The sequence below is a fragment of the Scardinius erythrophthalmus genome (genome assembly GCF_964197995.2).
Source record: "Scardinius erythrophthalmus genome assembly, chromosome: 1".
NCBI classification, from domain to species: Eukaryota; Metazoa; Chordata; class Actinopteri; order Cypriniformes; family Leuciscidae; genus Scardinius; species Scardinius erythrophthalmus.
Genome location: NC_138221.1, coordinates 23,043,397 through 23,057,394, shown reverse-complemented (window position 1 = coordinate 23,057,394; position 13,998 = coordinate 23,043,397). Strand labels below are relative to the sequence as shown.

At 43.3% G+C, this 13,998-nt stretch overlaps 1 protein-coding gene across 1 annotated transcript; it reads left to right on the top strand.

The window, feature by feature from the left end:
• Positions 1-7,996: 7,996 nt before the first annotated feature.
• Positions 7,997-13,614, top strand: LOC308695329 (uncharacterized protein; the record flags this gene model as incomplete). The annotated part of the gene is made up of 3 exons (XM_081373448.1): positions 7,997-8,162; positions 10,661-12,239; positions 12,905-13,614. 3 exons carry the CDS (start codon positions 7,997-7,999, stop codon positions 12,999-13,001), a joined length of 1,842 nt encoding a protein of 613 aa, XP_081229574.1. The 3' UTR covers positions 13,002-13,614.
• Between the last annotated feature and the right edge of the window lie 384 nt (positions 13,615-13,998).

Sequence of the window (13,998 nt, the reverse complement as noted above, 5' to 3'; positions counted from 1 at the left end):
CAACTCTCAATTCCTCTCCAATGTATCTGAAACAGATGTCCTCCTCAACAGTAAATTTCACATTCACAGTCTTTTCTTCAAGCTTTACATTTGATTCAATGATGAAATTAATTCACTTATCTTTCTTCCTTCCTCTTCCAGCGCAGATCCAAGCTGCAGTTCAATCCAGTAGTATTCCACCAGCAGTTCTAAACGACAGACTCCAATGACAGTTCTTCACTTACACGAATTTCCAGGATCACAGCATCAAATGTAAGCACTCAAACAGGAGATCTTCTACCCCAAAACACAACGACAGAGACCCAGCCAAACAACTGATCAACTGAACACCGATTGACTTTTACCAGTTCCAACCTCGACCTCAACTCGACTCTGAATGGCTCTTTTATCCTCCTCTTGTGAAGCGGAAAGCCTGTGCAAACACCGCTCCTCTCTCCCTCACACCTGTCGTGCATCGGCGGTAATTAGTTTGGACAATATCTCCGCTACACCCGAAACCGGAGTGAGGCGTTACACCAAAATAATTCCCCTCGGGGAACATGGAAAGAAAAACAAGGTTCCGCTTTTCCCAGCATTTTGTCACCCGTGACACTACCAGTAAAGGTAGATCATTGCTAGGCGTCTTCAGGGCTATCATCCACTCGTGAGGCAGAGGCGCTGAGAGGCAGAGGCGCTTACGCCCTCCTAGCAACGGCGCTGTTTTTGGTAAAACATGATTTTGACGACTTCCTTAAGTTTTGTTTTATAGAAAACTCTTTTTAAAAGATTTTCGTTTTGTATAAATTGTATCTTAATTTTGATCAATGTTTTATCAATCAATTGCCCGTATTTATTAAATAAGAAGCAAATATATAGCAGACAAAATAAGGCGCCGGTACGCGATCACTGCATGTGAACTGGAGGGCGCCGAAACTCAGCTTGTGCCTCACAGATTTGATAAATATAGGCTATATTTCAGCGACACAGCAATTACTAAACAATTAAATGTCTCCTTGCTAATTTAGACACATTCATAATCATTACTTTAACCGGTTCTTTGTGGCAAGCTTTATGCGTGCGGTCATTACGCTTATTCCTGTAGGCTAGCCTATTTAAGTAATTAATTTAATATAAAGGGGCGATTTGTCCACGAATGGCTTAAATGAACAACTAGTCAACTAGAAAAAAAATTAGTCGGAGGCAGCCCTTATTCCACATATTTTCGAACCAGCAGGCCATCTGGGTTGGGTGAGCGACCATGAGGGGAGCGGAATATTCAGAAATGCGCTCTCCGCTCACGAGCTCTGATCGGAACAAACCCGAACCTCACTGTCTGCTGAACTTGCGCAGAAACATCAAAATAGACAGCCAGCTTTTTAAAATTGTTTTTAAAACTAAACATTTAGACTATTTTAGTACAAATTATGAGCTTATATTGACGATTTTTTTATAATTCTTGACAAAATTAGAATATTAAGTTTTATTAAGACGCTACGATGAGCATTATAGCTACTTCAGGAAGCGGGTCGGGTACAATATTTTCTTTTCCGTTTTTTGCGGTCCGAGTTGCGGGCGGGTTAGTTGAAAACGTCGGTCGGGTGCGGTTTGTTTATACATTGACCCGCGCATCACTGATAGGGCCCTATAAATTCCGTTTTATTTTTTTCCAAATTCCGTTTTATTTTTTCCCAAATTCCATTTTTTTCGTTTTAATTTTTGGGAATTCCGTTTTTTTTTACCCTTTACTGTTATTTTAGTTGTAAAAAGAGTGCTTTTAATGTTAATGATTAAAATGTACACAAATACAATAGGAATGACCTTAAATGTATTGAGGTAACAAACAAAATTCTAAAAGGTGTTAAATGTGGTTTGATTTGTTTACATTAGTGAGTGTATTAGGCTAACTAATATGAACCACAAGCAATACATTTGTTACTGTATTTATTAATCTTTGTTCATCTTAGTTGAACAAACAATGAAGAGCTGTATTTGTATTATGTTACTTCACACTGTGCATTAGGCTAACTAATGTTAACGAATACAACTTTTGATTTAAATAATGTAGGCTACTGTCGTAAATGGTGAAATTAACATTAATAAAGATTAATAAATGCTGTAGAAGTACAGTTTATTAATAGTTAATGTTAACTGATCTAGTTAACTAGAGTTTAATAAATGGAACATTATTGTAAAGTGTTACCGATTTTGTTATACACCGAAGCGAGTGTTGGACAGATCAGTTGTTTTAACCATTCATTAAAGTGAATCGGTTCAAAGGAGTCATTAGTTCGCGAATCGGACGTATCATTTGCAGACTTGTACACGTTGTGTGATTATCCCAGCAGTTAGGACATCGCACAAGATTTGTCAACACAGAAAACATTTCATCATTGGATAGGTTTTGTTTAGTTTATTGAAAGTGTTTATGTCAGCTGAATGGGTGGAACGCTTTTCAGAGAAGAAGGCAACGTAAAAAAGTTATTGTTTTTTTTGCACAATTCACACCCAGCGATAATTCAGTAAAAAAAAATTGAATGCTCCACGTGAAACTCCGGTCTTCCGATCTTTTACCATCGTGTCAATTTTTTCAGTTATGTGCCCTATCGCAAGCGCAGCAGTCATACATCACTCACTGATCAAATAAGGCTTTGGCGAGACAAAAAGAGAGAGACGCGTGAGTGACAGAGAGACGGAGGGAGAGCAGGTAAAGGAAACACAGCGGAATGAATACGTTGTGTGTTTTATATAGCGTAAACAAAATGTTTTATAACGAAATGCAATATGTGGCGGCCGGTGTTGATTCTGTGACACTTTGCCACAGATTAGTCCATGTGTGGGAAACACTGCACCCAGATTTCCTTCCCCCGGTCTACATTTTCCTCAGACATATGTTTTTCTCCCACACAAAAACAGAATTTTATTCCAAATGTGTAAAATTCCACGAAATTCTGCGTTGACACTAGATTCCGCGTTAATTTGCCAATTCCACGATTCCGTCCGTGATTGCGGAAATTATAGGGCCCTAGGTACAGCTGAAGTGACAGGGAGACGTAACGTTTCCGTTCCCTTCTCAGGGAACGAGGGTTACATGCATAACCGAGACGTTCCCTTTCGTGGTCACTCCGAGTTACTTCGGATGACGACGAATGGGGTCCCCAATCACGCCACCTCGGCTGTCTTCCAGTGCCCTGCATAAGTCTGAGCTCCCTGTCGTGAGACTAGCACGGACGAAGGAGTCCTACTTAACACAGGAATACCGAGGTATACTGGGAAGCATATCTCAGCGGAAATATGCTATCATGCCCAACCGAAGGGGGGGACTTGGAATACACATATGACTCAAAGGGCTGCATATGGAGAATCACTGGGGTGTCCAGTCGCAGGTGGAATATTTCAACCCCAGGGGTGGCAAGGTGGCTTGCCGAGGGAAAGACACATGCTCAGAGAGACTTACAGTGGAAATACACATGTGGGGGTCGCCCAGAGGGGGAACCATGCACATGGAGGCACCTAGCCAAGCATGAAAGCTGCCAGTGGCATAACTCTGGCGTTGACATCGACAGTGCTGGAGGAACTCTGCAGAGAGGCTCACCTGAGGAGAATATCGCACGTATCCCGTCTATGGAGAGGAATGACGAGCAAGCGAAGACACCTGAGCAGAATCTAGTACCGGCTAGTTGAAGCGAGTACATGAGAAGAAACTGGCTCCATTCGGAGATTATAGAATCTCGCGAATGTGTTAGGTGTCGCCCAGCCTGCAGCTCTGCAGATGTCTGTTAGCGAGGCGCCATGCGCTAGAGCCCAAGAGGATGCCACACTCCGAGTGGAGTGGGCCGTCTCACCAAGGGGGCATGGTCGACCTTGCTGCTGGTATGCGAAAGCAATGGCGTCCACTATCCAGTTAGACAACCTTTGCTTGGAGAGAGCCTTTCCCCTTCAGCTTTCCACCATAACAGACAAAGAGCTGGTCTTGAAGGTCCTGAAACACTGTGTTCTGTCTACGTAAGCACGGAGGGCGCGTACTGGACAGAGCAGTGCCAAGGCTGGGTCTGCCTCCTCCAAGGGCCGCGCTTGCAGGTTCACCACCTGGTCTCGAAAGGGTGTGGTGGGAACCTTGGGCACATGTCCAGGCCGGGGTCTCAGGATCACGGGAGAGTTAGCCGTCCCGAATTCCAGGCACGCTTCGTCAATCGAAAATGCCTGCAGGTCCCCTACCCTCTTGATGGAAGCCAATACAACCAGGAGCGCTATCTCCATAGACAGGAACTTAAGCTCCACTGATTGCAGAGACTCAAAGGGAGCACACTGCATGGCAGTTAAAACCACTGAGAGATCCCAAGAGGGTACGAGGGGAGGACGAGGAGGATTCAGTCTCCTCGCTCCCCTCAGGAACCTGATGATCAGGTCGTGCTTTCCCAGAGACTCACCATCAACTGCGTCGGGATGTGCGGCAATAGCGGCCCTCGGTCAGGGAATAAAACAGGTCGCAGTGGGTCGAGTCGTGGGAGGCAAACAGGTCTACCTGTGCGTCCCCGAACTGATCCCAAATCAGCTGAACCGACTGGGGATGTAGTCTCCATTCTCCAGCGAGAGGCCGAAGCCGAGACAGCTTGTCGGCTGCAAGGTTCAGGTCTCCTGGGATATAAATGGATCGAAGCGACCTCAGATGCTTCTGACTCCATAAGAGGAGGTGGCGAGCGAGTTGCGACATACGGGGGGAATGTAGACCACCTTGATGGTTTATGTACGCTACTGTCGCGGTATTGTCTGATCGGACTAGTACGTGCTGGCCCCTGAGCAATGCACGGAAGCAGTGCAGGGCGAGACGTACAGCCAGCAACTCAAGGCAATTGATATACCAAAGGCGCTGGGGTCCTGTCCAGGAGCCCGCGGCAGCATGTCCATTGCACATGGCGCTCCAGCCCGTGGTGAAGGAATCTGTTAAAACAACAACATGCAGAGAAACTTGTTCTAAGGGCACTCCGGCCCGTAGAAAACTGAGGTTCGTCCACGGGGTGAAGGTCTGACGGCAGGCCGGAGTCACTGGGACTTGGAGCATGCCGTGTTGCCATGCCCACCCCGGGACTCGATCGCGAAGCCAAAGCTAAAGCGGTCTCATATGATGCAATACGAGCGGTGTTACTGCGGCTGTGGATGCCATATGCCCCAGGAGCCTCTGAAACAGTTTCAGTGGAACCGCACTCTTGTCTTCGAATGGGAGAACCGTGTACTGGTATGCCCGCCCCTCGAAAGCAAACCGAAGAAACGGTCTGTGTCGAGGTAAAATGGAGACATGGAAGTAGGCGTCCTTCAGGAACCTTTGCTGCAAACCAATCCTGCGGCCGCACACACCGGAGGATGTGTTTGGCCGTGAGCATCTTGAACGGCAGCCTGTGAAGGGAGTGGGTCAAGACGCGCAGGTCGAGGTTTGGCCGTAACCCACCAGACTTCTTCGGTACAATGAAGTAAGGGCTATAGAAGCCGGACTTCATTTCGGCTGGAGGGACAATCTCGATCCCAGAGGAGGCCAGGGGAGGACCAGTGTCCCACGAGGGCGTGCTCTGACAGGGGTCTGGCGACAGAGGGTGATGAGAGGAGCGTGGCGCGTGCTGTCATCCGAGACCGCGGTGACAGAGGGGGATAATAGTGGTGGGACCCGAGGGCGGCGCACACTATGGCCCAAGAACTCTGTGGGCTCAGGGTTGTGTGAATCAGTACTTTCTTTAACCACATTAGGGTATTGGTCGTCGTGGGACGAGCAGCGGGGAGTGGAGAACAAAAGATTCTTCCCCGGCCCTCCACCTGTGGAAGGAGTGGCCCTGCTACCATCTCCTCTGAAGAACTGATCATCAACCCTGAGCAGCCCATCTCAGGCATCTCAGCTTAGCCTGGCGTTTAGCGGGGAGCGGGGCCGGAGAGGGCTGTGGCGCCTTCCTGCGGCTTCCTCCACGACGCGGCCCGGGTGGAGGCTGCTGCTGGGGCCGTGCGGGAGGGTGCCCATGGTGGCGAGCAGGCTGAGGATTCTGTGCCGACAGCTGGGTGGAGGCAGCAGTGGGCAGTCGGGGCAGAATATGCTTAATCGCCTCAGTCTGCCTCTGAGCGGTCGAGAACTGTTGGGCAAAGTCCTCGACCGCACCGCTGAAGAGGCCGGCCTGGGATATGGGGGTGTCGAGCAGACGAGTCTGCTCTGCCTCCCGCATATCAGCCAGGTTCAGCCAGAGATGTCTCTCCTGGACCACAGCTGTGGACATCACCTGACTCAGAGAGCGTGCCATCACCTTCGTCGGTGGCGGCACATAGCTCATCAAAGAGCCTTGGGTCAGTTCTGCCCTCGTGCATGTCCTTGAGCATCTGGGCCTGATAGACCTGTAAGATGGCCATGGCATGCAAAGACTTCGCCACGAGAGTGGACGAAAACCTACAGGCTTTGGATGGGTGCTTAGGGTCACCACGAGAGGAAGCGCTTGTCGGACATAGCTGCATCGCGACAGAACTTTCCACCGGGGGAATCCCAGTGTACCCACGGCAGGGGTGGTAAAAGTACTCAAAAGTTATACTCAAGTAAAAGTAGTTATACATAAATAAAAAATGACTCCAGTAAAAGTAGAAAGTCCTCCATTCAAACATCACTTGAGTAAAAGTACAAAAGTATCCGATTTAAAAAATACTTAAGTACTGAAAGTAAAAAGTAAATATTCAAAATTAAAATATAAATGTAAATATAAATAATTAAGCAGATTGTTTTGGGAGTGATATGCAATGTTTTAATTGAACAAATGATGTGATTAGATACTGCAATTAAGAATTTGTTAGATTTGCAATCAAGAGACAATGAAGCACCTTAACGCAGTAGCCTATACATAGTTCCCACATGACGTCACAACACACGGGCATTTGCCGACCCGGCGCCATTTCTGTGGGCATGCTGTGGGCAGAACATTACACGAAGAAGCTGAAACGAGTTAATTTCGTGATAAAAAGTGAAAATGGTCATCTCCTGCTGGGTCAATGGATGTTCAAATCGTGCCGGAGGTTCAGTTAAATTTGGATTTTACAGTATACCCGTCATTAGACTTCATGAATGTGACAAGACGAAGCTTTTGTCAGAACAACGATGGAGGTTATGGCTGGCGAGGATAAACAGGAAAGAAACTCCCTCAAAACACGCAAGAATTTGTTGTTTTTTATTGCGAGTGTCCACATATAAGTTAACACTTTGCAGTTTGAATGATGTCCTGTATGTACAAAATGACGAGGTATTAAAAACATACAAAAACAACATTGTTTCCACTGTTCGATCGCGCCCGCGACTCTCTCTCTCACTCACACACACACACACACAGACACAGACTGACGCACACACACACATTCCAGCCTTGCAATCTCAGATTATGTCCCTAAAGAACCCGCGTATAAATTAGTTCCGCATTAACTGTTACATTAATTTGCACGCAAGTTTTATTTATTTTGGCGAACTAACTGACTGCTGCGTGAGCATAGGCTGACAAAGAGCTCGATCGCGGCCTCGCGCGTTCTTTTTTTTCAAAAGAAAACCACGTTTTTCATTGGTTTGGAAAGCCAGTGTAATAAATACTTGGGAGTGGGCATGGGGAAATGTATCGGAGTAAAAAGTAAACTTTGTCTTTAATATTGTAGTGGAGTAAGAGTGAAAGTAGATGCAAATAAATCATACTCAAGTAAAGTACAGATCCCCGAAATAACTACTTAAGTAAAGTAACGAAGTATTTTTACTTCGTTACTTACCACCACTGACCCACGGGCAGCGACCTCATCGAGGGAAGGAAAGGCGGAGGAAGTCGACGAGCGATCGCGGGAAGACAATGGTGTCTTCCAGGACCTCGTGACTTCCTCATGCACGTCAGGGAAGAAAGGTATTGGGGTTGTACGGCGACGAGGGTCAGCGGCCGCACCCAAAAACCAATCGTCCAACCGCGAGCGCACTGGGTCGGGTGGTGGGGACCACTCGAGTCCAATGGCCGCGGCTGCCCGGGAAAGCATGGCCGTCATTTCGGGATCCGACTCGGGCAATGCTGGCACGCCTGAAGGTGGCAGCACAGCCGAATCATCACTTCCCAATTACTCCTGCCTGCCTTGTGATGCAGTGATCGACATTGCATCCTCATCTGGAGCGCCAAACGAGATCCGCGGGCCGCGGGGCCTCCGTAGAGGGAATTTGTTTTATATACTCGAAAGTGATAGGCTTTCTAAGCGAAACCCCATTCGTCATCATCCGACGTAACTCGGAGTGACCACGAAAGGGAAACACACTTTCCTTGATGATGCGCTTCCAGTGTGTGTTCTCCCCTGACGGTATTTTCTTTAAAAATGCTCTACGAAGGCATCATTTATGTCGTTGGGAATGCAGTGCGATTATATATTAAAAATATGAAACTCAATTACAGAAGGCTGCTTTCGATTTCAAATACTAACGTACATTTTGTGAAGAGTGATCATCTCTGTGTAAGCGGTTAAATGTTCTTGCATTTCAAAATGCTTTCATGATGTAAAATTAATGTAAACACAGTCAGTTATGTCTTTAAGCCGGGATTAAAGCTACACTGTGTGATATTTTCCCCCATCTAGTGGTGAATTTGTATATGACTACCCAGTGAATATTAGTTTATGTTCCTTTCGATTCTGAGTGCGTTATAATAACTCCTACGGTGGCCGTATTATTCCAAGATTAACATGGCTTCCGGTTCGACTTTTTCACCATTGACACGAGGAAAAGTAACGCAAGTTATACTAGAGGTCGTTTTGGCGTTATGCACAACCATAAAACTTCGAATTTACACAAATAGGCTGAATTACCTGTCGAGAAGAAAGCAGGAAACTTCGACGTCCGTTTTAAAATCTGTGCTCCTCATGAGCTCTTTCCATTTGGGAAAAGTTACTCCAGTATTGACTTTGGTCTTGCTGATTTGCCTGTCGCGTTGACGATTTAATTCTCTCTTTCGCTTCCTTGGCGACTCTGATACATGTCCTCGAAAATAGGCGTGATCCTCCATCAGCAATCTTTCAAATCTGCCGGCATTCACGAGTAATCTCCCCCTCGCATTCTTCACGGTGTCACTGAGTGTAAACGCGAAAGGCGAAGCTTGAATTTACAGGTATGTCCCTCTTTGGCGAATGTATTTTCAAGATGGAGTCGCAACATGGCTGCCTTCATTCGAACCCCTCACCCATATGTACTTTCAATGGCAGATTATAAACTTACGAGAATACATTATTACTTGAAAGAAGTAAATATACATTGAGCACATACATTTTTGAAAGATCTAAATAGATAAAAAACTATATAAATACTGTTCGTTTTCTCAGACAAACCGCTCGTTTCGTGTCTTAGGCCATCAATGTGCACTAACGATGGGGAATTGTTTAATTTGGACTTTTATCTGCATGCTCTTGGAGTCAGTATCCATATGCCTGCATTATATGACTGACAGACAAGAACGGATTGACCTAAAAATATCAAAATTGAAACTACTGCAGAGACAAAGACACCTACATCTTGGATGCACTTCAGGTAAGCTAAAACATACCAAAATTTAATTTCAAAGTGAACTATCCCTTTAAAATAATGGTCCAGATCACAAGTAGTCCTTGAAGAGTGACTAGGTAACACTTGAGTAAGTAGTGATGAATTTTATGACGACGTTGAAGGTAAAAAAAAAGATAATTGCTAACTTCTCTGACACGATAATGTTGTGATTAGTAATTAATTAGTAATTCTTTATAAGTTGTCATAATTACTTATTAGTTCTTAATGATGCCAATATCATTCTGTAATTATTGATTACCTAATAAGGAACTATCTTAGTCCTAAATTTGATATTACTTACTGATTAGTTAATATTGTTTCCATATTAGTTAATAGTAGTAGCTGAAGTGTTAATGTAGAATTACTCATTAGTCCTTCATTACTTCCTGCATAGTTACTTATTAATGACGGACCATTATTATAAAGTGTTATCAAATATTTTTATTTCAAAATAGATCTGTGTTATTTTGAATGTAGCCTAATAAACAACAGCTCTTGAATTAAAATGTTATGGCACTGTTATATACTGTATGTTTAATGTGTTTATTACATTAGATAATTGTGTCATTGATCAAATATTTTTAATAGTTCTCTTGACAGAAACATGGGATTTGTGCTTGTAATGTTTTAAAAGTAATAATTGGAAGATATATGTTCCCCATTCATGGAGATTTTCAGGGACGTGCATAATTTATAAAATATTTTAGGGCTCAGTTTATGTCCTTTGACTTTATAATCATATTTCTCTTTGAATTTGGATGTTGTCACGCGTTGGATGAAGCGGGGAAGAATGCAGGGTCTTAATTCAGCAGAATTTATTTAAACAAACTCTAATACTCACAAACTGGATCAAAAGAAACATGAACAGAACAACCAAACATATAGCAACGACAACAGACAAGGAACAGACTGAAACACATTGCTTAAATACACAGAACAGAAGACTGGAAAGCGAGACACAGCTGGGACAAATTAACTCATAACTAATTAACAAGACAGGGAATAAATCACAGAAACATGTGGGCAAACTGGGTGTCACAGGCAAACATAACATGAACACAAACACTAAACGTGGAAGACGTACTGGAAATGCAATTAAACTTTTTTCTTTAATTTCAGAGCTAATGGAAGAGAGTGAAGAACTGAGTGAAGTGGAGGAGGAACATCATGTCAAATCTGGAGAAAAACATTTGAGTCGCTCAAAGACTAAAAAGACATTTTTAAAGAAAAGAAGAGCCAAGAAATCTTTCACCTGCATTCTGTGTGGAAATAGTTTAACAAGCAAACGTATTCTTGAGAATCACATGAGAATCCACACTGGAGAGAAGCCGTTCACATGTGATCAGTGTAAGAAGAGATTCACAAGCAAACAAAGTCTTGAGCGTCACATGAGAATCCACACTGGAAAGAAGCCGTTCACATGTGATCAGTGTGGAAAATCATTTTTTAGGTCATCAAGCCTGAAGAGACACCTGACAGTTCATACGAAGGAGAAGCCGCATTCATGTTCTGTGTGTGGAAAGTGTTTTTCACTGCCGTATAGTTTACAATTACACCAGAAAATACACACTGGTGTGAGAGAGTACATGTGCTTTGAGTGTGAGAAGACTTTTATGACAGCGAAATGTTTAAAACTGCACCAGAGGATTCACACTGGAGAAAAACCTTACAAATGTTCACACTGTGACAAGAGATTCAGTCGATCATCATCTCTGAACTTACATGAGAAGATCCACAGCGGAGAAAAACCTTACAAGTGTTCACACTGTGACAAGAGATTCAGTGTGTCATCATCTCTGAAATCACATGAGAAGATCCACAGCGGAGAGAAGCCGCACACGTGTGATCAGTGTGGAAAGAGTTTCACACACAAACAAAGTCTTGGGATTCACATGAGAGTTCACACTGGAGAGAAGCCGTTCACATGCAATCAGTGTGGGAAGATATTCGGCCACTCAGGACACCTTAAAAATCACATGAGGATCCACACTGGAGAGAAGCCGTTCACATGTGATCAGTGCAGCAAAACATTTGCCCGGGCATCACACCTGAAGGCACACCTGACAGTTCATATGAAGGAGAAGCCACATTCATGTTCTGTGTGTGGAAAGAGTTTTTCATGGCTGCAAAGTTTACATGCACATGAGAGAACTCATACTGGTGTGAGAGAGTACATGTGCTTTGAGTGTGAGAAGACTTTTACTACAGCTCAACATTTAAAACAGCATCATAGGATTCACACTGGAGAAAAACCTTACAAGTGTTCACACTGTGACAAGAGATTCAGCCAGTCAATACATCTGAAAACACATGAGAGGATCCACACTGGAGAAAAACCTTACAAGTGTTCACACTGCGACAAGAGAATTAGTCGGTCATCATCTCTGAAATCACATGAGAGGATCCACACTGGAGAAAAACCTTACAAGTGTTCACACTGTGACAAGAGATTCAGTGATTCATCAACTCTAAAAAAACATGAGAAGATCCACAGCGGAGAAAAACCTTACAAGTGTTCACACTGTGACAAGAGATTCAGTCAGTCATCATCTCTGAAAACACATGAGAGGATCCACAGCAGAGAGAAGCCGCACACGTGTGATCAGTGTGGAAAGAGTTTCTCTATTAAAAGTCACCTGAAGATACACATGAAGATCCATGCAGTGGAGAAACCACATCACCACAGTCTGAGATCACGGTAAGAAGTTCATCTTTATGTGCTGAGAAACAAAATCTCTTCTGTGTAAGTTAGTCACAGTCAAATCTCCACCTATAGTTGGCGCTGTTTCACTGTGGCTGCTGTTGAATCATCCAGGTTGTGAATGAGGCCGACACCTGATGTGATTGTAAAGCGCTTGGTGTGTACAGTAGTAAATAGTAGCGTTATATAGCGTTCTGACAGTAGGTGGCGCTCATGTCAAAACAAGCAGAAATAAAGCAATATACATAGCAGCGCTGTACAACTTTCTCTTTCTGACACTGCTTATTATGGTGAAGATAAAACGTCAAACAGTATTTTCATGTTTTTGTAGTTGCTCTGTTGCTTATCAAGAATACAGAGACGAGAAGCTTCCAGATTCTTCCTCTGTTAATGTTTGAAAGGCGTTGAAAATGATGTGATTGCTTACAGATTACATGTCAAGTATGCGCCATCTAAAGTTTCATGACCAAACTAGCGATTTATATCACAAATCATTTTCATGATATTAAAGATAGATCATAATCGTGCACAGCAGTTGTTGACCAGATATGATGGGATTAAAATGACTATTAAACTCATCAGTGATCTTGACTTTGAGCTTCACTTTTCATTTCACATTTGTCTCTCATTTGAAATCTCACTTGATTTAATGTTTCTTTTAGACCTGATGGACGTGAACAAGAAAGGAAAAACAGAAGCCAAAAAAATCGGTCTCCTGCCCTCAGTGTAAAAAACGCTTCACATGAAAATCAAGTCTGAAGATTCACATGAGAGTTCACACTGGGAAGAAGCGGCTCAGGCTTTCTCTCTGAAATCACATCTACTCTCATTCTGAAGAAAGAGCATTTAACTGTGATCAGTGTGGTAATCAGTTTCATTGGGCATCAGTCCTGAATTAACACCTGAAGATTCACACAAAGGAGAAGATTAATTACTAATATTACAGCAGAAAAGACACGGCGGTGTGTGTTTCAGTGCTGGAAGGCCTTTACTGCGGATGATAGAAAGAGATGAACTGAAAGAGCATCAGAAAATTCACCCTGGAAAAACCTTTGGAGGCAAAGTTCAGGAGCTGAAGAAGAGGCCTTAACGCTTTTAATAGAGACATGAGTCTGACATAAATTTTAACTCGTTCTTCATTGTTTTTCATTAAAACATCTAGTTTCTCTTTCACTTCTACTCTTCCATGGAAACGCAAGATATACGTTCATGTATCTTTGAAACTGGACTCTTTTCTTCTCTTCTTCTCTTGAGATGCTTTGGCTCTTATAAGTCAGTAAAGAGAGAGAGATCTGTCTCTTTCACTTTCACTTTTTCTTAATGTTTGTATTTGCTTCATGTAATATTGATTAAACTCTTTACTAATTTTTTCAACATCTTATTGTCATTTTTTAATTTTCTGCTGATTCTGCTTGAATTAAGAGCAGTTTCTTCATTTTATTTCTGAAATTCATGAAGTATCCGGATATGATTGCTTTTTGAGCTTTCCGTGTTTTAAACTTCTCAACAGAGCTTTTAAATGCCTAACTAAATTAAATTTCACTGCACACATGACTGACACTGAATGAGATTGCTGTCTGTCTACATTATTAACCGTTTCACCCTTGATATCCAGTATTATATACATTTTAAAGAGTTTGTTTGAGTCAGCTTGATGTTTCATTCACACCATCAGGCTCCATGAAGTCAGAACAATTGTCCATTCACCCGCAGCAGTGTTTAATAATAACTTTAATTTATAGAGCATTTCACAGAA